This window comes from Phascolarctos cinereus, unplaced genomic scaffold (assembly GCF_003287225.1).
Source record: "Phascolarctos cinereus isolate Bilbo 61053 unplaced genomic scaffold, phaCin_HiC Scaffold_726;HRSCAF=1367, whole genome shotgun sequence".
Taxonomy (NCBI): Eukaryota; Metazoa; Chordata; class Mammalia; order Diprotodontia; family Phascolarctidae; genus Phascolarctos; species Phascolarctos cinereus.
This window is the reverse complement of record NW_027556098.1, coordinates 392,559,452-392,583,614: the sequence shown is the minus strand read 5'-3', so window position 1 is coordinate 392,583,614 and position 24,163 is coordinate 392,559,452. Positions and strand designations below refer to the sequence as shown.

Here is a 24,163-nt window from a genome sequence, read left to right as displayed (position 1 = left end):
ATTCAAATTTAGGTTCTCCTGACTCCAAGTGTCGAAAGCTACAGATGGCACCATCTAGCTGCCTACAAATAATGATTTTTATTACAGATCTATGCTGTAATTGATATGGGAAAATTCCTCTACCAATGTGGGTCAGCAAGGTAGTGTGTTAACTCTGGGGATACAAAGATAAAGTCAGATACACAACACTTAAACAACTATGTAGAAAAATTTAAAATAATCAACAGAGGGAAGGCATGAGAATCAAGAGGGATTGAGAAATGCTTCCTACAGAAAGTGGAATTTTAAGTGGGACTGAAAGAAAGCCAGAGAAGTCAGGAGGTAGAGATGAGAAGGGGTGGTAATCCAGGCATGGGGATAGCCAGAGAAAATGACCAGCCGAAAAATGCAGAGTCTTGTTTGAATAACAGCAAAGAAACTATCACTAGGATGTTAAAAAAACAAAAACAACCCCCCCAAAACAAGAAAACCCCCCAAAACAACAAACTGGAAGTATGGTGGGGGAGGGGTGAGGGTATGTATAGAGAGTTCTGAAGACCACACACCAAACTTTACATTTGGTCCTGCAGGTAAATAGGAAACAACTCGAACTTATTGGGAGGTAGAAATGGGGATGAAAAATCACTTTCACTTTAATAGCTTAAGTGGAAAATGGATTGGACAGGGGAGAAACCGAAGAGAGGCAGACTCACCAGCAGGCTATTGTAAGAATGTAGGTGTGAGATGATGAGGGTCTGCAAGGAGAGGTATGCAAAAGATGTTAAGATAGTAAAATCAACAGGCCTTGGCTACAGATTGGATATGGAAGGGAAGAGATAGAGAAAATGACCCTTGGGTTTTGAGTCTGGGCAACTAGAAAGATTGGTGGTGTCTCTATGATAATGGAGAAGTTTAGATGTGGGGATAGTTTAAGAGGAAATATGAGAGGCAGCTAGGTAGCGCAGTAGACAGAATACTGGACTTAGAATGAGGTAGACTCATCTTCCTGAGTTCAGATCTGGCCTCTGACACATTAGCTGTGTGACCCTGGGCAAGTCACTTAACTCTCATTTTTAAAATGAGCAAGAGAGGTGGGCCTCCCCAGAACGGTGTGGCGCTGTCCCGAGGTGCCAGTGGCCCTGAAAGCAAGTGGTGGGAGGTCCCGTGGTGTGGCTGGGGCCGGTGGCTTGGAGGGTCCACATGCCTGGATCCCGGGGCAGCTCATGGGGCTTAGCACTGAGTGATGCTGTGCGTGTTTGCTTGCCTCATTTGGGCTGGGCAGATTAGTAACTGGGGGAAGTTTGGGGAAACTAGGGCTATTATTTTCTTTCGAGATCAGCTCGGGAGAGGATTTCAGTCCTTTTGTAGTCCCCTCCTCTGAAATGCCAAAACACCCCAAGTAACTCACTCTGTAACTCATGGGAAAAGGAAGGATGGGAGCTCTGAGAACACTTAAAGCCCTAGATGTGTGCCAAAAAGAAAATATTTGAACTAAAAGAGGTGAAATGCTCCTCAGGAGGCTGGCTTGATTCCAGTTTTCAACTAGAGGCACAGAGCATGGAGAAGGATGAACTTCCGCCAGAGAATGGGATGGATTGGAGTGAGGCTGGGTCTCTTAGCAAGTGCAGCTGCAATCTACTATGTTTTTGAAATCAATGAAACTTACTACAGACTAGCACTGGAACACATTCAGCAGTGTTCAAAAGAGCCACAAGAGGGAACCATATGGACACGTTCCTTGAAAGCTCCATTACTTTCTCTGCCTTTTTGGCTATGGACAATTATTTTTCTAATTCCATACTTGGAATGTTTTTGTGCCTTTATGCTTGCACAAGAGCTGACCCCAAACGGTGGGCTATTGTGTCATTCCTATATGCCTGGCAATTATTTGCCATCACCACCAAACTTTTGTCAAAGCTTCTAGTCAGATCAGCAGATTACGACTGATTGATCCATAAAACAAACACTTTTCTTAAGTAATTATAAAACTGCAAGTACTGTATCAAGTTTAATCACAGGACTGGGGTTCTCAAATTTACAGAGGAAGTTGTGGTTGGGATGGGCCTTTCTTTCCGAAACCTGATGAGGCAATTTTTTAATTAATGAAGTTTTAGGTAGACTGGTATACAGTGCTGCAATCCTGCTGGCTACAGATTTTCTTTGGAAGCAAGACCGTGTCAGACCATCTAGAGCTTCTAGAGCACATACATCTGGACTCTGGTTTTGTTTTTATTGTGTGAGGAAATAATGATTCAGAAATATTTCTTTTTGGCAAATGTGAGTATATATGGGCACTGCCTTTGTATTAAATATAAGAAGTTCCTAACATGATCATAAGATTTAAATTTTGCATAAAAAAAATAAAATGAGCAAGAGAAGGAAATGGCAAACCACTCTAGTTTCTTTGCCAAGAAAAGCCCAAATGGGATCACGAAGGGTCAGACACAATTGAAACTCAACAACAAGAACATTTTGGACATGGTGAGTTTAAGATGTCTGTGGGACTTTCAGTTCCAGATATCTAACAGGCAATCAGAGATGCAAGGCTGGAGATCAGCAACTTTTTGGCAACTCATGTTCTCAGTGTCTCCTGGGACACTGAGAGGTTAAGAGGTTCGTCTGAGGACACACAAAAATATGTGTCAGATTCTGCTGACTTAAAAGGTAGTTTTTTAACTGATACACCGAGCAGGTATCAAGAATAATGATAGTAATTATACATTATAGATAGTCCTCTAAGTTTTGCAAAGCCTCAAAAATGCATTTTCTAACTTGATCCTCAATAACCCTGTGAGGTACGTGAAATTACCTCCATTTCATGGAAAAAGAAACTGAGGCTTAGGGAGGAAGAGTGACTTTTTTTTGTTTGGGCAATAGGGGTAAGTGACTTGCCCAGGGTCACACAGCTAGTAAGTGTTATGTGTCTGAGGCCACATTTGAACTCAGGTTCTCCTGAATCCAGGGCCAGTGCTCTACCCACTGCACCACCTAGCTGCCCTCTGGAAGAGTGACTTTTTCCAAAGTCACCTAACTAGTAAGGGAGGATTGGTATATCCAGTCTTCCTGCTTTCAAGTCCAGCATCTGTACCCACAATGCCCACATTGCTCCAATAACAACAAAATATGCAAAGAAAGCCCCAGAACAGACCTTGCCTTCAAGAATCTGTTATACTTCAGCTGCTGTAAAAAAGGCAGGGGTAGCAACCATGATCTCAGACAAAGCAAAAGCAAAAGTAGATCTAATTAAGAGATGATAAAGGAAACAGTTTTTTGCTAAAAGGTACCATAGACAATGACTATCAGTACTGAATTTATATGTACTGAATGGTATAAAATCCAAATTCTTAAGGACAAGTTAAAAATGAGTTATAGTAGGAAATAGGCAGTAAAACTATTCTAGTGGGGGAACTCAACTTATCCCTGTCAGAAACAGATAAATCTAACTATAAAATAAATAAGAAAGAAGAAAATGAATAGAATTTTAGAAAATTTGGATATGATTGACCTCTGGAGAAAAATGAATGGGAATACAAAAGAATATATCTTTTTCTCAGTTGTACATGGCACCTTTACAAAAATTGACCATATATTAGGGCCTAAAAACCTCATAAACAAATGCAGAAAGTCAAAATATTAAATGTACCTCTTTTGAACCATAATACAATAAAAACTACATTAAGTAAAGGGCCATGGAAAAATAGATTAAAAATTAATTGGAAACTAAATAATCTAATCCTAAAGAATGTCAACAAATCATAGAAACAATCAGTTTCATTAAAGAGAACAGCAACAATGAGACAACATACCAAAATTTGTGGAATTCAGCCCAGGATTTAGGGGAAAATTTATATATCTAAATGCTTATATCAATAAAATAAAGAGCAAATCAATGAACTGGGCATGCAACTAAAAAGAAAATTAGAGGAACAAATTAAAAATCCTCAAACATAAAAACAGAAATCCCAAAAAAATCAGAGAAGAGATTAATAAAATTGAAAGTTTAAAAAAAAACTAAATAAAGCCAAAAGCTGGTTTTATGAGGAAAAAAAACACAAATAAACCTTTGGTTAATTTGATTAAAATAAAAAAGAAAAACAAACTACCAGTATCAAAAATGAAAAGGGTGAATGAAGATGAAACTAAAGGAATTATTAGGAGCTATTTTGCCTAATTATGTGCCAATAAAACTGGCAATCTAGGTGAAAAGCATATTTATGAAAATATAAATTGCCCAAATTAACAGAAGAGGAAATAGAATACTTAAATAACCCCATCTTAGAAAAGAAATTGAACAAGCCATCAATGAACTCCCTAATGAAAAAAAAAATCACCAGGACCAAACAGATTTACAAGTGAATGCTACCAAACATTTAAAAAATGTTTAATTCCAATAGTATATAAACTAAATTCCTTTTATGTCAAATACATGATGCTGATACCAAAACCAGGAAGAGCCAAAACAGAGAAAGTAAACTATAGACCAATTTCTCTAATGAATATTGATGCAAAAATTTTAAATAAAGTATTAACACAGAAATTACGGAAATACATCACAAAGATCATACACTATGACCAAGTGAGATTTGTACCAGGAATGAAGGACTGGTTCAATATTAGGAAAACTATATGTATAGTTGACCATATCAATAACCAAGAACAACAAAAATCATATGATTATGTCAATAGATACAGAAAAGAACTTTTGCCAAAATACAACACCCATTCCTATTAAAAACACTTGAAAGCATAGGAATAAATGGAGCTTTTCTTAAAATGACATCTATCTAAAACCAAGAGCAAACATTTTCTGTAATGGAGATAAACCTAGAAGTCTTCCCAATAAGATCAGAGGAGAAGAAAGGGTGTCCATTATCTCCACTATTATTCATTATCATACCAGAAATGCTAGCAATAAGAGAAAAAGAAATTGAAGGAATAAGAATAGGCCTCAAGGAAACAAAATGATCACTTTTTGCAGATGATGTGATAGCAGAGAATTCCTAGAGAATCAACTAAAAATCTAGTTGAAAAAAAAACTTTAGCAGAGGTGCAGGATATAAAATAAAATCCACATAAATCATTAGGATTTCTACATATTACTAACAAAACTCAGCAGGAAGAGAGAGAAGGAGAAATTCAATTTAAAATAACTATAGACACTATAAAATACTTGGGAGTCTACCTTCTAAGACAAACCCAGGAACTATATGAACACAATTACAAAACGTTTTTCACACAAAGATATATCTAAACAGTTAGAGAAATATTAAATGATCATGGATAGGCCAAGTCAATAAAATAAAATGACAATTCTACCTAAATTAATTTACTTATTCAGTGCCATGCTAAAGAATTATTTGATAGAGCTGGAAAATAACAAAATTGATCTGGAAGAACAAATGGTCAAGAATATCAAGGGAGAGGGCAGCTGGGTTGCAAAGTGGATAAAGCACTGGCCCTGGAGTCAGGAGGACCTGAGTTCAAATCTGGCCTGAGATACATAATGCTCACTAGCTGTGTGACTCCGGGTAAGTCACTTAACCCTTATTGCCTCATCAGCAAACAAACAAACAAACAAATAAAAAAGCAACCCCCAAACAAACAAGAATATCAAGGGAATCAAATTTTAAAATATGAAGGGAGGCAGTCCAGTATTTCACAAAATGGTAGTCATCAAAACAATCTAGTACTGGCTAAGAAAAAGACATTGGGCAATCATTTAACTTATCTGAGCCCCAGTTTCCTCATCTATAAAACGCCTGTAGTGTCTACCTGTGAGGATAGCATAGCAGAACATATAGAAAGCACTTGGCAACCCTTTTCTTATGTGATGATTTTAAACCAATTCCATCTTCCAGCCTCCTCCTTTCTCTCCTCTCATCCTTCCCTCTTCTCCTAGCCCCTTTTTCTGACCTATTCTTATCCCTAAAGAAGGCCAGGCTGGGGATGGAATTAAAGTCAGTTCAATTCAGCCTGTGCCAGGCTTGGGGAATAATACAAAGCTAAAATACAATAATACAAGCTAAAAACCCAACAGGAGCTTATATTCTGACATCTGTAGGGGACCAGATAGCCAGGACCAACTGTGTCTTATGAGCAGGGGTGGGGGTAGTGTCTCTTCTGAGTTTCCTACCACAGCCCTGAGCTCCAATAACTTCTACTAGTGAATCCATCCACGGTACCTTTCTCTTTCCCCTAGAAAAATTCTTCCCATTTTCTTTGCCCACTTCTCCCTGTTTCTGCTCAAGTGTGTTAGTCATCTAAAAGTTTACTTTTCATCGGCTCTTGCCCGGTCTGGAAGACTTGCCCCTTCCAAGGATTTCTCAGATGTTCCCATAGTTCCTCTAGGAGAGTAACACATTTCTGGCTCCCTTTTAAGCAGAGTAACCAATGTAATGGATAGAAAGGGATGATATGTGGGTTGCACTTTGAACATGCTAGGAAATAGCCAATGATATTTTTATAGCCCAACTCCAAGATCCCTGCAGGCCTGCCTTCCTCTCACTCATTTCTTCAATGAAAAGGCCAGACTGATGTCAAGACAATGGGAAGAAGATACCCAATACATTGGGTGGACCCTTGGGGTAAACCATGAGAAGGACAGATGAGAATCTCACTACCTGGGTAGCCAGAGTGGGTGGAGCACTGCAGAATCAATGAGACCACAGAGAAGAAGCCTGTCTCAATGGAAAAAGATCAAGTCTTCTTTAATGAGTACATAAAACAATCAGAGTTCTTAACAAATAACATTTTGGATTAAGGTTAGAATGAGTCCTTGAGTCTTTCTTTATGCTCCTACTTAGCCAAACCAATCGCAACCATCTATTTGTCTTGGTGCACTGGTGTTTCTAACATGACATTTTTCTGAGAATGATGTTTCCAGGGCAGAATAGTGACAGGAAGGAAGAAATTGATTCAAGCAGGGTTACCCCAAGGCCCCTGGAGGTCCCCAAACTTTGCTGCTATCATCTCTCCATGGTGGTTGTTTTCAATATAAAAGTTCGTATGATGAGAAGTCACAAAGGAGTTGCTGCTCAAGCCAGGCTGAGGAGCAGCTGTGAGTCCTGGCTTGGACTCAGCAAGCAGGTGACCCACAGAAAGATCTTGATTTTTTCAGAATCTCCCTCCACCCAGGAGTTCAGTGGATATTCCCGGTTTTCCAGGAGTCTGGAGTCTTGGGCCACAGTCAGTATGGAACCCACTCCTGTCTCTGGATAGGCCCAGTTCTGAGCTGGACAAGTGAAAGAGGCAGGCACTCCTACAGAGCAATGGACAGCTTGAAATCCTGCAGTTCCTGTTTCTCTGGCTGAACTTCTGACACCTTATTAATCTTGGTAAAAATCCGGTTGATTTCCATAAATGTCTTAGCCTTGGTCTCTGGGACGATGAAGTATGTGTAAATTGTGGTAAGGAGACATATCACACCAAAGATGATGAAGCTGTAGGCACCAAGACCCTCCTGCGGGCGTAGAAGTCAAGTCAGCAAGTATTTATTAAAGCACCTGGTTATACCTTTCATATCCGAGTGACTCTGAATGCCTATAAATCATCATCCATACCCCCTTCCCATCTGATTCCTCATTCTTGTCCCTTTCAGCCCTCCTACTCCAAAATGTTACCCTAATTCCACCCAGCCCTTCCACGGTGACGTATGGAATCCTTGTTCTACAGGCAATAAATTTCCCTTCATCTTAAATCTGTTCCTCTCCCACTCCTTCCATCTAGAAACTTGCTGAAACCTGGCTTTCCCTTGATGACACAGACTCTCTGGCTGCCCTTTCACTCATTTCCCTCAGCTCACTGGTTGAGGAAGGGAGGTGGAATAGTCTTTTCCCCTCATTGCCACTTTCAGGTTCTTCACCTTCTTCCATCACTCAATAGCCTTTCAATAACCATTTTTTTTCAGGTTCACCTTATTCATATCTACCACCAAATCAAAATCCTGGTAGTTGTTCACAGCTTACAATGTTTTTCACCTCCAACTCCTGCCCTTATACTACTTCAACACACATCTTGATTCTCCCTTAAAATATCCTGACTTCTCAGTTCCTCAACCTACTCACGACCTCCCATGAGCTGTTTCTCCACCCCATCTCAGCCACAGAAAGATAGTCTTAGCCTTAATCTTGTTATTACCTGCAAATGTACCACCTCCATATATTTAAGAATTCTGAAATTCCCTTATGTGACCATAATCTATTGAGGTTTTGCTTCTTCCTCTGCCTTCCCTTACAGAAACCTACAAATGATCTCCAATCCTTTAATGCCTCAATCCTCTCCCAGGCCATCTCCCCTGCACTAGCCACTCTCTTGTCTTCTCCTCATCTTGACTCCTTGGTGAAGAACCAATTCACCTCTATACCGAACTCCTCTCTCAAACTCCCTAACCCTCTTATCACATCACTGATTATGTCCGGCCAAGCCTCAGCCTTAGATGGCTCCCACCCATTTGTTTTCACCTACACATGTGGAGCAAATGTGGAGAAAACTGTGCTGCTATTCTGACTAGGTCCACTATAAATTTGTTAAATAACCTCAAATGAGCTTTCACTGCTACTAGGCAATCCTACAATATGCCTCCCTTATCAACTCACTACCTTCTCTCCACAAGATCTCTTCCAAACCTTTCCATCCCTCCTTGAGCATTCCATGGCTTATCTTCTGCCATTCTGTCAGCTGAGAACCTTACTTCATATTTTATAGGAAAAATAGTGAGACAATTCACTGTGAGCATCCTCCTCTCCCCTCTTCTTTCTCTCCTATCACTCAGATGCCTTCTGCCACTATCTCCTTTATTCCCGTCTCACATGACGAAGTGGCCTTACTTTTTACCAAGTCTAAGCTCTCCATCTTGTTCAAGTGATCCCTTTCCATCCCATCTCCTCCAGATTGCCCCCTCTGTCATTCCCATTCTTTCACTTATTTTCAATTGATATCCCTCTCTACTAATTTTCTAGGCAGTATGCCCATGTCTCCCTTATCCTGAAAAAAAAACATTCCTCACTTGGTCCTTCCATCCGGTCCATTTCTCTTCAGCCCTTTGTAGATAAACTCTTCAAAAAGGCCATTTACAATAGGTACCTCCACCTTCTCTCCTCTCACTCACTCTCTCCTCCTGGGTCTCCTCTTCTCTCCAGGTTTTTAGGGACACCACTCTCTCCCGGATCTCCTCCTACCTGATGGCTCCTTCTCTGTCTCCTTTGCTGGATCCTCTAACTGTAGGTGGCCCTCAGGGTTCTGTCCTGGGCCCTCTTCTTTTCTCCCTCTATACTACTCCACTTGGATGATCTCATCGGCTCCCATGGATTTAATTATCATCTCTGTGCTGATGACTCTCAAAATCTAACTTTCCTGTCCTGATCACTCTGCTGATGCTCAAATCTCGCATATCTCACTGCCTTTCAGACACCTTGAACAGATATCCAGTAGACATCTGAAACTTTGTCTAAGAATTCATTATCTTTCTCCCTAAACCCTCCCCTCTCCAACCTTCTCTGGTACCGTAGAGGGCAACACCATCTTCCCAGTCCCTCAGGCTCTCAACCTAGGAGTCATTTTGGACTCCTCACTATCCCCATATTCAATTGTTGCTAAGCCTATGGATTTTACCTTTGTAACCACTCTAATATGCCTCTTTCTCTCCTCTGACACTGCCAGTATTCTGGTACAGGCCCTCATCACCCCACCACACCTGAATTATTGCAGTAGCCTGAGGGTGGGTCTACCTACCTCACACCTCTCCCCACTCTAATCCACCCCCCATTCAGTCACTAAAGTGATTTTCTAAAGTTTAGGTCCAGTCAGGTGTCACATGCACACCCACCTGCATACACAATCATATGTACAAACATATACACTCCCACCACCAATCAATAAACCCCATTGGCTTCCTATTGCCTCTAGAAGCAAATACAAAATGCTGTGTTTGGCATTCAAAGTCCATAATCTAGCCCCCCCCCCCCACCTTTCCAATTTTCTTACACCATCCTCCCTCCCCCTACACAGTCAATCCAGTGACCCTGTCCTACTGCCATTCCAGGAAGAAGACCCTCCCTGTCTTGGTTCTGGACATTCTTTGGCTGCCCCCCAAGCCTGGACCACTTTCCCTCCTCTGCTTCAACTACTGACCTCCCTGGCTTCCTGTAAGTTTCAACTAAAATCTCACCTTCTATAGGAAGCCTTTTTCAACTCCTCTTAATTCCAGTGTTTTCCCTCTTAATTATTTCATATCTACCCTGTATACAGCTTGCTTTGCATAGATTTGTTTGCAAGTTGTTACCTCCATTAGATCATAAGCTCCTTGAGGGCAGGGAATATTGTTTGCTTCTTTTTGCATCCCCAGTACTTAGTAGCACATTGCAGGCACTAAGTTTTTTTTTGTTTGTTTTGTTTTGTTTTTTGCTTTTTGGTGAGGCAATTGGGGGTTAAGTGACTTGCCCAGGGTCACACAGCTAGTAAGTGTCTAGCACAGTTACTAAATGTTTCTTGATTGATTGAGAGGCACTGGGCTAAGCTCTAGGGGGTGGGGAACCTGTTACATGTGGCCCTCTAGGTCCTCAAGTATGGCCCTTTGACTGAATCCAAACAAATCCAGTTCCCTCACCCCTGCTCTGGGGAATACAAAGAAAGGGAAAGACAGTTCCTACTCTCAAGGAACTCACAATCTAATGGGAAAGACTACAAGCAAACAACTACACACAGACAAGGTACATACATGATAAATTTGAGATAATCTCAAAGGGAGGGCACTAGAATTAAGGAGAAAATCAGGAAAAGCTTCCTGTAGAAGGTGGAATTTTAGCTGGGACTCGAAGGAATCCAGGGAAGAAATGAGGAAGAAGAGCATTTCAGGCATTCTTCCTAATTAGGAGCCAAGGTCAGTTGTTTCTACATGGCTAAAGGCTCACAAGAGCCATCTGTACCTCAAAATCCATTGCCCTGGAACAAAACACCTGAGTTATGGCTCTGGACAGGGACAAAACTTGTATCAGATGCAAGGCAAGGATGGGCTCCATTTTGGAGGGCATGTCCACAATGAGGAGAGCCCCGGTCCACCCGATCTCATTTCTTTAAGTGCCTGTTTTATGTTGGGCCTGTGCTAGATGCACAAAAAGAGCTTGCCCCTTGAAGTTTTTGTCAGTCTGGGGATCAGTTTTCGTCTTACCTGAATGAAAGGAAAGATCAGTCCCACAGTGAAGTTGGAGAGCCAGTGGACTGTGCCTCCGACCATGAATGCAGCTGGCCGGGAGGACTGCAGGAAGATTTCAGTGATAATCAGTGAAGGAATGGGACCTTAGAAGGCAGAAGATGGATGAATGAGAATGAGATGTTGGGGCTCCTTCCTTGTTATTCCATTTGCTTGTCAGAGCATGGGGAAGGCTCTAAAACATTGGTACAGATAGGGAAAAATCCTCTACCAAATGAGTCAGAGTGAATTTTTTCCTTCAAAGGTACCTTTTTAATGGCTGGGTACTATAGAGGATGGCAATCATATGGTCAACTACAAAACTAATAAAGAATGTTACCTGGCCCCAAATGCCCACTAATTTAAGGAACCATTCTATGCTTCATTGCTGTGAGATGAGGAATGAGTCAGAATAAGGAGAAAATTAGATGATTATACTGTATTTTCCATACATTCTCATTTGACCTTTATAACAACCCTATGAGGTGGGTTCTACAGATATTTATGCCTGTTGTACAGGTGAGGAAATTGAGGCAGGTGAGGCAATTTGCCCTGGTTACAAAGCTAGTAAGTGTTGGAGGAGTGGATATGAACCTGGAACACTCTGTGCATTATATCAAGGTGCCAGCCCAGTATGGAACACTACTTTCCACAAAAGATAGCAGACTCTCTGTAATGCTCCCAATGGACACCTCTGTAAGGTTCTCAGTGAACTCCTTTGTAGCATTTTCAGTTGGACACTTTTTTAGAGTTCTTAGTGGGCCCCTCTGTAATATTCTTAATGGGCTCCTCCATCGCATTCATCATGGGACCCTCTATAATGTACTCAACAGACTTCAATTACTCAGTGGGCTCATTGCAGAAGTTTCTACAGCTAGAGTCGAAGTTATATCAAAAGGATTCAGTGGATTACCTTGACTGGGGGAAATGATATCGTGAATGGATACTTACTAGGCCCAATAGCATGACCCACAACATAGGCGATCACGCAGGCAATGCTGACATAAGGCATCCCAGCCACAGTGTCCTACGGGAGAAAAATCTTCATCATCAGATGTATGGCAGAACAGAGGCACCCAGAAATTGGCTAGGGTTGGGGGAAGGATGGAGGATGGAAAGGGTCCTCCAGGGGAGCCTTAAATTTTATTTCTTAGTGTTCATAGAAAAAAATGAGAGTACTGAGATTACTCAACAGAAATGAGTTTTTCCTGCTTAGGGGGTTAATCTCATTGCTTGGGGTTGAGTGGGATCCAGATGGCCCAAATTTTCTTTCAATAGAAGATTCCATCATTCTTCCAGGATATCTTAGGACTGTAGTAGATTTAGAACAGGAAGGGTCTTTACAACACAGGACTGGGAGGGCACTTAAAACACAGAACGTCAGAACTGGGAGAACTGTTACAATACAGAATAGCAGAGTTAGGAGGGACTTATTTGAACATTTTTACAAATGAGGAAATTAAGGCTCAGAGATAGGATGATAAGTTTAGAGTAGGAAGGGATCATACAGGTCACCAAGCACAATCCCTTAATTTCACAGATGAGCAAACTGAGGCCCATGGAGGTAAAAGGGCTTGACCATGGTCACACATCTAGGATGGGAAAATGGAGGGGAAGGGAAGTAAGAGTGACACTGATTTTTCTGGGCAGAGATTAGTGTCCGTGCCCCATTTTACAAGGCCTAGACTCTTAAAAAAACAAACCCATGATGCCCTACCTGGAGTGAAAGGGCTACTGTTAACACGATACATGCCAGGCAGCAGATACTGAAGCCAATCAGGATGAGCAGCCTCCTGCCTAGGCGCTCCACAATGAAGATCTGAAGGAGAAAGAAGCAGAAGTGAGGAAGGTCGTGGTCCAGAAGCTGGGACACCCCTGGGGTCAGCCCTGGGCTAGTCCAGGCCTCAGAGTCTGCAGGTCAGTAGCAGGTCCTGCCTGCAGGACGTAGCAGTCCAGGAAGCACCACGCCCACCTGGCACTCATGCCTCTTTTACATTAGGAAGAGCAGCCAAGAGATTGAAGACAGGCCCAGGAAACATGGCCACTTAAAGAACAAGAGGGAGGCTGGGTGTGGTGCTGTCTGCCTGCAATCTCTGCTACTGGGAAGACTGAAGCTGCTGGATTGCTTGAGCTTAGAAGTTCTGAGCTGTATGCAGTAGGACTAAGGCTAACAGGATGGTCACACTCAACCTGGCACCAAGAGTGGGAGAATGAGAGGTTGCCTAATGAATGGGCAAATCAGCCCAGATCAGAAAGAGAGCAGGTGAAAGCTTCTAGGCTACTCAGCAATGGCATCAGACCTAGGAGTGGGTGCTACACTTCCAGACTGGCTGACAGCCAGTGTGACCAATGTGATTCAGAATATTTCCATCTTTACTGGGCATTTGAATCCTGAAAACTAGAAACCAACAATTACTTTTTTTTTTTTAGCCACTACCAAGGGCTTCTTCACCATAACTTGTCTGCCAATTGCCATGGAACTGGATGAGCCAAAGGTGTCCTGCCTCCAAATGCCAGGCTACCCATGGACTAAACTATAATTAGGGCTGATCAATTGGGACTTTGTTCCAGGCCCCAACATTTAGAAGGCACTGGGTGCTGAGACCATTTCCAGTCCTCAGTTTATCTTCCATTTAGACCATGTATATCATGTGCATGTTGACTCTCCCAGTAGAATGTCAGTTCCTTGAGGGCAGGAGATAGAGACTGTGTTTTTATCTCTCTTTCTATCTCCAGCACAGTACAGTGTCTGACACACAGTAAATGCTTAATAAAGGCTTATTGGCTGACTAGCTTCAGTAATAGGGAAACAATGAACCCAGCAACTGATTATCAAGAATCAATTGAGTGTATATGTCCTATTGTCTCCCATAACAGAGTGGAAGCTCCTTGAGGGCAGGGACTGTTACATGATTGTTACATTGTTGTTTTTGTTTCCCTAGCACCAGGCTCAGTGACTGGTACTTTGTATTTATCTGATATATACCAGTTTTGTGCATGCTGATGTGGACAGATATGTTGTCTCTCCTGATACAATGTAAGCTCTTTGAGGGAGGGGACTGATTCATCCTCAGTACCCAGCATAATTTCTGCCAAGGAGTTTCAATAAATCCAACAAACATTTGTTGACTGACTGATTGACCATTCCTAAAGGACAAATGTAGAATGAGCCCTGCAGGGCTGGAGAGCCTAGAGTTGACCTCAAGGTCAGTCAAGACACGTGGTACATCATGTCATTTCTTTTTCCATCTCATTTTACAGATGAGAAAATTTGAGGCAAACACAGTTAAGTGACTTGCTCAGGACCACACAGCTAAGTGTCTGAAGCCAGAGTTGAATTCAGAAGATGAGTCTTCTTGACTCCAGACCTGGCACTCTGTGTACTATGGTACCCCCTAGCTGCCCCTCAGTACGTAACATTACTGGAGCTTTAAGTACAGAGTTATTGGGAAAATCTAGGGATGTAGGAAGGTCTCTGAGGATAGCTAGTCTTACAGGGAAGAGATGACTATATGGGAGTGCCATTTAATGACAACTGAGGTGAATTTGTGGATGGGGGCAGTGTGAGCAGAGAGGGAGAATTTCCTAGCCATTCTAGACAACTAGAAAGAGTTCCTCTGTGCACGCCATTCCCATTACCCTTGGAATCTCTCTTTCAGAGCTGCTGCCTTCAGAAAGGAAAAGAAGGTCTTGGGAACACAGGATATACGTACAGCTGAGAAGGTTATCAACACGTTGACCGCACCTGTCCCCACTGTGACATATTGGACATCCTGGTCATTCACTCCTGCTTCCCCATAGATCTGGTCTGCATAGTAGTAGATCTAGAAATCATAGCCCAGGAGACATCAGAGGGAGCCAGAGCAAGAGAGAACAGAAGAAGGGGTGACGCTTCTGGCAAGTGAGACATTTAGAGCTGTCCTGACACTGAGCCCCTAATGCATTTCAGGGGATGTCTTCTCTTCCTCCACAGGAACGTCTACAAGGCTCCAAGCTCAGCTTTTCTACTAGCCTTGGGATTCCCTCCCCCACATTGATTCCCCTACTACATTGATCCCCAATTCCCTCCTGGGCCTTAGGATTCTCCCACATGATGTTCCATCTATAGAACTGATTCCTAATTCCCTCCAGGGCCTCAGGGTTCTTCCTTTCTTTCATTGCTCTACCTACCGCATTGACTCCTGAGAGTTGCTGGCCAGCCATTAAGATGATAATGGAAATGAGCTGCCACCTGAGGGACTTTGTGGCAAAGAGTTTCAGCACAGACACTCTGCCAGCAGCTCTCTCCAGCTCATCCTCCATACGGATCTCCTCCACCTCAGCCTCAACATCATCAGAGTTTCTCAGTTTCTTTAAAGCTGAATGAGAGGACAGGGAAACAATTTGGAATTACACAAGTAAAATAACATACCCCTTGACCCTGAGATTCTGTTGCTAGGCATATTCCCCAATGAGGTGACTGATGAAAAGAGAGACCTCATATGTATCAAAACATTAATAGCAGCATTTTTAAACTGAAAACAAAGTAGGTACCCTTTACCTAGGGGATGGCTAAACGCATTGTGGTCCATGGATATAACAGAATATTATTGTAGTGTAAGAAAAGAGATGAATGAAGAGAAACATGGAAAGAACTACATGAACTGATGCAGACCGAAGTCAACAGAGATCAGAAAATGATATGTACAAATACAACAGAGCTCAGAAAATGATATGTACAAATACAACAATGTAAGTGGAAAGGACAACTACCATAAAACAATCAAAGATGAATCTCACAAAAGTACAAAGAACCAGCTTGATGCCCAAGAAAAGGCAATGAGAGGACCCCACTCCTTTGAAGAGGTGAGAGTTGAAGGGGTGGATAATTACCTTTGTTTTTCGGATTTTTTTTTTGATGTATCGATCTGTTTTGCTGCATGTCTTCTCCCTCTGTCCAGAGCACTCAAACCAACATCATATCAAAACATACAACTCTCCCTCTTCCTAAGACCTTCAACCAGATCTGCTCTTCTTGTAACCACCAATTGTCCTCTTGACTTTCAGAAGACCCACCACATCCTCGAGAGTGAGAGCTAGGAGGAATCTCAGAGTCCAATCTTCCTCAGCCCCAAAGCACCACATACTCCTGACATATTCTAGGGGAGTCTTACCTTTTCGGGCTCCTTCTTCATCTCCTTTCTGAATCAAGGTGTACCGGGGACTTTCTGGGAAGAAGGGCAGAAAGAGCAACTGCAGAGCTGCGGGGATCCCAGTCAGGCCGAGGAGAATGGGCCATCCTGCAAGGAATCACAGGAGCACAATCAGAGCTGGAAGGGACCTCAGAGGCCAGTAAGTCCAAAAGCCTCATTTTACAAATAAGGAAACTCAAGCCCAGAGAGGGAAAGTGTACTGTGTAATAGAGCTGAGATTTGAACCCGAGTCACTGATTCTTCTTAGAACAACACAACCTTCCTCAACCTACCTTTTCAGACTGAAATTCTACATTTTCTTCACTCTACAATTTAGTCAAACTAGCCAACTTGCTATTCGTTGCATATTTCATCCCATCTTCCAAATCTGTGCCTTTGGTTTGGCTTGGAATATACTGTCTCCTCACCTCCATCTCTTACAAGTATATCTTGTTTCCTGCAGGACTTTCAACCTCTGCAAGAGACAAGCCTTGTAACTAGTACCCTCCCTCCTCTCCACAATGCCTGGTGAAAGAAGGAATAACTTCCTAACTAGTTACAGCTGAGCTCATCAGCCTTACCTTCTTCACTTGTGAGGATAATCCGGAGACCAAAGATTTGGGCTGTAAGGATTCCAACAGTAATAAACAGCTGGGGGACCACACCAATGGCCCCTCTCAGGTTTTTTGGGGCCAACTCTCCCAAGTACATGGGAACCACATTGGAGGACAGACCTGATATGGATAAAATAAAAATCAAATTAGGATATATTAGTCTTGTGGGAGGGGGAGGGGGTATGCTATTCACATACATCTCTCCCATCTCAACATTTACATAAGCCGAACCCTTTGTTTTCTTAAAGCTATAAGAGGAGAGTGTAGGAGATGGATTAATGCATGAATCTTTAATGAAAACTTTTCATTGTAGTTGACTTGGCCAGAAAGAAGGGTTTATAGTTCTAGCAGACCAGAGAATAGCTAGTTAGGACCAGAAATATCTATTTAGGGGATCAGTCAGAGGATGTTGCCTCCAGAATGGCATCATTGCTGAAACTTAGATGAATGGAACTTCTGTTCACATTCCAACCCAAATGGAGTATATATATATATATATATATATATATATATATATATACACACACAAACACATATATGTATATATATATATATATACACACACACACACACATATATGCACACATATACATGTATACATACCCACATATATAAATTAATTTTTTTCAATTAGCCAAAGTACCTTCTTTTCCTCTCTCTCTCTGTATGTATGTATGTGTACATACACACACACACACACACACACACACACACACACACACACACTATCTCTCTCTCTCTCTCTCTCTCTCTCTCTCTCTCTCTCTCTGTATATGTATATAATCTCAATCTGTACTCTGAATCCATCATCTCTTTGGAGGTGGGTAGCAGCCTTCATCATGAGTCCTTTGGAACTATGGTGGGTCGTTGTGTTGAGCAGAGTTACTAAATATTTCACAGTTGATTATCTTTATAATATTGATGTTAATGTGTAAACTGTTCTCCCGGCTCTACTCTCTTCACTTCTGTATCAGCTTTCCCAAGTTTATCTGAAACCATCCCTTTCATCATTTATTACACTACATCCATCACATTCTTATACCATAACTTGTTCAGCCACTCCAAAATTGATGGACATCCCTTCAGTTTCTAATTCTTTGCCACCACAAAGAGCTGTTACAAGTATGTTTGTAAGCATAAGACCTTCCTCTTTTCTCTTTGGGGAAATAGTTAATTAATTAACTTGTTTAAATTAATTAATTAAAATAGGATTACTTAATCCTAGAAATTTCAATTTGTGTGGAGGAGAAATCCTTCCCTACCACTCTGGGAACCACTGAAATAAGAGTTGAAAGCATCCCCTCTTTTTTGGTTACAGATCTGTGGTTTCATTGGTATAGGGAATTTGAGTAAAGAAACTCCCTCTTCCAATACAAATGGACAACAAATGGGACACAAAGTTTCAATGATTTGTCCAGAGTCACACAGTCAACACGTGAGACAGGTGATACTGGAACCCAGGTCCTTCCTGATTCTCAAGCCAACTGGCTGTTCACTAGGGCACTTGGCCAACATAATAAAAATAAGGTTATGTAACACCTACTATGTGCCAGGCACTGTGCTGAGTACCTTCCTGTCTTGTCTGATCCTCTTAACAACCCTGGGAGAAATGTGTTGTTATCCTCAACACGCAGCAAAACTTCTGGAAGGAGAAAACGGGCTGGAGAAATTGTTGGTTGAGGGGGGTTGGGCTTAGGGGCACACTGCCTATCCTAGGATGAGATAGAGTGAAAGCCAGTCACAAAATGGTGTTGGTGTGGTAGAGAAATCAAGAGAACCAGTCAGATTCTGTCTCATGAACACTGCCCGCATCTTGTGCTGCCACATATTTTCTCCTCCATCTTGTTGCTTTTCTGTAAATCATCGGTGAGAAACTGGATGATATAAGTCATCTATTGTTCCATAAATGTAGATGGATGCAATTCATCAGCGTCCCTCCATTCTGAGAATAGAATTTTCCCCCCTCCCAACTGGGAAAGCCCCTAATCTTTCCTCTAATTAGAAATCAGATTACCTAATTGTGCATTCTGGTTTGTATCCTGGTTAATTGTTTTCTTATATTTAATTGGTTAACTTGATTAATTATTTTGAATACATAAAAATCTGCTTTGCTCTGTCTTCAAGGCCTTTGGACAAACTGGGGAGTCCACTGATCCATTTATTATGACTGCCCAGCTCTAAATTGCTTTTTTTCAGATCATTTCCTCAGTTATTATTAATGACTGCCACATCTAGACAGGGGAGATATGGGTGGGATGCTCTAGCGGAGATCACTGGTCAACCAGGCAGAAGGAAAGTTCTGGAATCCTAGAAATGAAGGCAGCCAATATGAGGGAGATGGGAGGACACAGAAGCCACAGAGATTCTTGTCCAGGTCCCCAAGGGACGAGGGATCCTTTCCAGCTCTGGATATAGGATCTAGTCTGCAGTCCTCATTTTACACATGAGGAAACAAATGCATAAGGAAATAAGGAGACATGCCCCTACTCACAGAGTTGGGATTCCAACCCTGATTCCAGACCCAGAACTCTCTTTCCACTGGGCCATGGGACCTGGAGGAATAGCTAAGTGATGTCTCCAGAACAATGCCAGGGGTTCCTCGTGGCAGAATGGATGGAGTGCTGGACCCAGAGTCAGGAAGACTTGAGTTCCAATCCTGCCTTTGACCCTTACTACCTATGTGACGTAGGGCAAATCATTGCTTAACCTCTTGGAGTCTCCATTTCTTCACCTGTGAAATGGAAACAATACCTGTAGTTTATTGAGATCCAAAGAGCTAACGTGTGGAAAACACTTGCCTTCCCACTAAGTCTGGCTATAACAATAGCCCATCCTCATGTTTACCTGCACATATTCCCACCACAATTCGGGAAAAGATGATCAACTCAAAGGACCCGGCCACTTTGCTGCATCCCATCAAAATAGCAGGGACAATGGAAAATATGTTGTTGATCAGCAAGGTCCCCTTTCTACAGAGAAAGAAAAGGCGGGAAATTAAGTCCCTTCTCTTGAGAAGAGAGACATGCAGTAACTACTGTGGCCTCTAGAGGGCACAGTGTCTAGAGAATATTCAACCTGGAGTCAGGAAAACCTGAGTTCAAATCCTTCCTCAAGCATTTACAAGTTAGGTGACCAGGGGGGAGTCACTGAGAATCGCTGAGCCTCAGTTACCTTTGTCTGTAAAATGAGGGGGTTGGGCTCTCTGGCCTCTGGGGGCTCATCCAGCTTTACATCTACGACCTCACTGAATCTTCCAGGAAAAAGCTGGATAACCCATGATCAGGGGCTTGGGGATAGGGCTGGACTAGGAGTCAAGATGACCTGAGTTCCATTTGACCTCTATCTGTCTCAGTTTTGTCAGCTATAAAATGGGGATGATGATGGCACTTAGGTCTCGGGATTGTTGTGTGGATCAAAAGAGATTATATCTGTAAAGTGCTTTGCAAACTTTAGAACACTATATAAATGCTAGCTATAATTACTGAAGTGGTGGATTCTTGCTCAGGCACAGAATAAGGTGCATTCTACCAGATTTTATGATTCTGTTCTGAGTTCTTTTATAGGTCCTAATCCAATGAATGCTTATTTTAAATTCTAAAATTTGCTGTGTATATATTTGTATTTCAGTTCTTATTAATGTTTACAAAGTACTTCACATATTTTATCTTGTTAGAACTCATAGCAATACTATGAGATAGATGCTGTTATCAATGAGAGGGAGCTAGGTAGCTCAGTGGATAGGGCACTGTGCCTGGATTCAGGAAGACCTAAGTTCAAATCCAGCCTCAGATACTTGCTAGCTCTGTGACCCTGGGCAAGTCACTTAATCCTGTTTGCCTCAGTTCCCTCATTTGTAAAAATGGGCATAATAATGGTACCTACTGCCTCTCAAGGTTGTTGGGAGGACTGAATGGCATAGTCTTGGGATCATCACCAGTATCATTATTGTTATCTTCATTTGGCTGAAGAGAAAACTGAGGCTAAGTGGTCATGAAGGTGATATCAAGAGTGAAATTCGAACTCAGGTGTTCCTGACTTCAGATCCAGCAATCTATCCCCTCTGCCACCCTATATAAAAACACAGGCTGAAGTTTTAATCCTAAATGTTCAAAGTTCTGCCAAGGCCTGATGATGGATTCCTGAGGGTTGGAGAACTTTTCTCACTTACCTACCACATTTATTTACCATTGGGGCAACCATGAGTGACCCAATGAAGCCTCCTAGAGGAAACATGGAAACGGTGACAGACCACAGCAGGGTCACGACTGTACTGCTCATATATTCTGAATTCCTCTTATAGTAGGTTTCATTGTAAAAGTTTTTCATGATCTGGAAACATTAAAAAAAAAAAAGAATTTGGTGGCTTTACTGAGAGAAGAGAAAACTGACAGCAGGAGGGATCATGTGAACAGTTTTCAACAATCTGGAGAGCAGTTTCATGAAGAGGGATTGGCCTTGTTCTGCTGGGACTTAGAAGAAAGAACTAAGAGAATGGGCAGGAAATGTGGAAAGAGCCCAAGAGCTTGCTGTCATGAAAATCTTCCTGCTGGGAGGAGCTGTCCAAATGTGGAATGGGTGACTAGGGACAGGACTCTCCATCACTGGAGGTCTTCAAGCAGAGGCAGGATGACCACTTGTTGGGGATGGGGCAGAGGAAATTGTCATTCCAGTGTGAGTTGGACTCAATGACCCTGAGACCCCTTCCAACTCTGGGGTTCTGGGTTGGGTCAGCAGGAGAATAATTGAAGCTATTAAGCACCCCACTCATTCTATCCCTTTCCAAACCTCAGACACCAACACCAGCTAGACTGAGTAGAGGGAAAGAATGTTTGGACAGTTTCCTTCAGAGGATAGCTGAGGTTGTAAGCTGGCCTTGCCAGTGTGTCTGAAGAAAAGGTCAGGCAGCTGTCACCAGGGCCGTCAGTCAGTACAACTCTTTTGATTGAGCACCTACTGTATGTAGAGCCCTGGACCAGTCAGGATACCTGAGGAAAGGCTGCTTCATCCTCGTTTCTCAACTTGTCCACATTCTCTGTTATTAGATCACAGGCTGACAAAAGCTCAGGGCTGAAAGGGACCTAGTCCAACCCAGACCTCAATGGGAATCCCCTCTGCAGAAAACCCAACAAGTGGTCCTCTGGCTATCTCCACTGGAGGGTAATCCACTAACCCCAGAGGCTGCCCATCTCACTTTGGGATGACTCTAACTGTTAGCAAGGTTTTCCTTTAAGGGGCCCCAAATCTGCCTCCCTACACCTTCCACTCACTCCTTCTTGTTTTGGCTTCCATGGCCAAGGGGAGCAAGTCAAATCTCTTTTCCACATAGTGGCCCTTCAAACACATGAGGAGAGATTCTGGAAGAAGTCACGTAGATTACAGGTTCTTCGAGGGCAGGGAACCCTACCCCTTATTATATCTTGTGTCTCCCCTTAATGGCAAGCATGAAACCTCATACACAGAAGGTCCTCAGGAAATGGTGTTGAATGAATGAATGAATGAATGACTCGATTTATTTCCTTTGCCAACACAACCTACCTCTGAGGGAGAGTTGACAACAGAAACATTGTACCCATACTGGAAAGATGATCCAAACGCGGCTACCAGTGTGACCAAAGCCAGTATCAGCGTAAACCTCTGTGGGAGAGACGACATCTTAGATTCAGGGAGCAGGTAATGGAAGTAAAGAGGCATTGGTGCATCTGGGAGCTTTGCTGCCAATGGACCTAGCCTTGGAATCTCAAGACCCAGAGAGCTTGACAAGAGTCCTATTACTTACTTCTAGTTTCCCACCTTCAATTAGGCTAATCAATCAATTCGCAAGCATTTATTAGGCACCTACTCTGGGCTAACCACTGTGTCAAGTTCCGGCCAGTTAAATCTCTGCTTAAGTCAATAGCCTCAGATTTAAACCTCAAGCACAAAGGCTCTTAAAGCTCAACAAAAAGGAAATTGATTAACAATCCTGTCATTGGTTTTCAGAGTTAGATGACCTGAGTTCCTATTCCATTTCTGATGTTTAAGTCACTTAGCCTCTCTGGGCCTCAGTTTCCTCACCTGTAAAATGAAGAGGATGTCTAAGGTACCTTCCAGCTCTCTAAGGTACCTTTCCCGTCTAGCACTCTAAGGGATACTGTCAGGTTCAAAACTCTCTTTCCTTACAACTACCCCATGAAGGAGGCGTGGCAACTATTAATCGTGTTTCCCTTTCTACCAGCAAGGAAAATGGGTCTCAGAGGGAAGCCACTCTGAGGGCTCATACAGCTAGTAGGCGGAGGGGTTATCATTCAAACTCAGGTCTCAAGTGCCACTTCTTGGTTCTTTCTTCTACACTGTCCCTCTACAGAGAAAGCACGAAGCATCCCACTGAGGAAGTATGCGCTGTGTATTTCATGGAAGACCTCACTTGAGGATTTCTAAAGTAAACACCATCTGGGGTTATGGCTGTCACTTGGATGATGGAGAAATAGAATCCTCATTTATAAGCAGTCTTCAACATCAGACAGAGGTATCATCAGTCTAAAGTGAGGCCCTGGGGCCCATCAATAAACCCATCTCATGTACCTTTAATTTGAAGAGGGGATGTTACTATTACTCCCTGTCGTATGTCTCCTTGTCTGGCTCTGAAGAGCCCTACTCACCTATCTTCAAAGATAAGCTTAGCATCTCAGTGAGGCAGGTATCCTCTGCTTTCAGGCAGGAAGCCCTGGGTTCAAATTCTACTCCAACAGTTTCTAGCTGAGTGACCTCAGACAACACACTTCACCTTGGCCTCAGTTTCCCCATCAGCAAATGGGGAATAATAAGACACCTACTTTACAAAGTTGTTCTAAGTGTCAAATGAGATAATATGTGGTAAGTGCTTGTAAAAATTCAAAGTGCAATATTCTTTTCAGTTTTTATTATTGTTAAGGATAATGTCTATTTCTGATAGATCCAGCATGATATAGTGAGAATTGGTCTCAGAGCCAGGAAGACCCAGGTTCCAATCCTGGTCATTAGCTCTATAATTCTGGGCAAGTCCCAAGACAATAGCAGAGAAAGTGTTGACTTGCAGGAGTGGAGAGACAATCCTTTAAATCAGTGAAAACACAATTATCCATTCCTTATGGCTGACTCTGGTAGAATGGAAGAGTCTGAAGGACAGGGATTATTTATTATTATTATTATTATATGTTATTATTTCACTTCTGTATATCCCTGGCCAAGCACGGTGC

The 24,163-nt window shown here is 42.4% G+C and overlaps 1 protein-coding gene and 1 pseudogene across 1 annotated transcript; one reads left to right on the top strand and one right to left on the bottom strand.

Moving 5' to 3' along the window:
• The first annotated feature begins 1,222 nt into the window (after positions 1-1,222).
• LOC110203157 (lysosomal enzyme trafficking factor-like) lies at positions 1,223-1,937 on the top strand (annotated as a pseudogene).
• A 4,724-nt stretch (positions 1,938-6,661) lies between these two features.
• Positions 6,662-22,563, bottom strand: LOC110199589 (solute carrier family 2, facilitated glucose transporter member 5-like). The gene is made up of 11 exons (XM_020974486.2): positions 22,485-22,563; positions 21,118-21,278; positions 19,794-19,918; positions 16,917-17,069; positions 16,318-16,443; positions 15,335-15,522; positions 14,878-14,988; positions 12,882-12,983; positions 12,116-12,191; positions 11,144-11,271; positions 6,662-7,438 (listed from the first exon to the last, which is right to left on the bottom strand). The coding sequence occupies exons 2-11, from the start codon at positions 21,273-21,275 to the stop codon at positions 7,238-7,240; spliced, it is 1,368 nt and encodes a 455-aa protein (XP_020830145.1). The 5' UTR covers positions 21,276-21,278; positions 22,485-22,563; the 3' UTR covers positions 6,662-7,237.
• Positions 22,564-24,163: the final 1,600 nt, after the last annotated feature.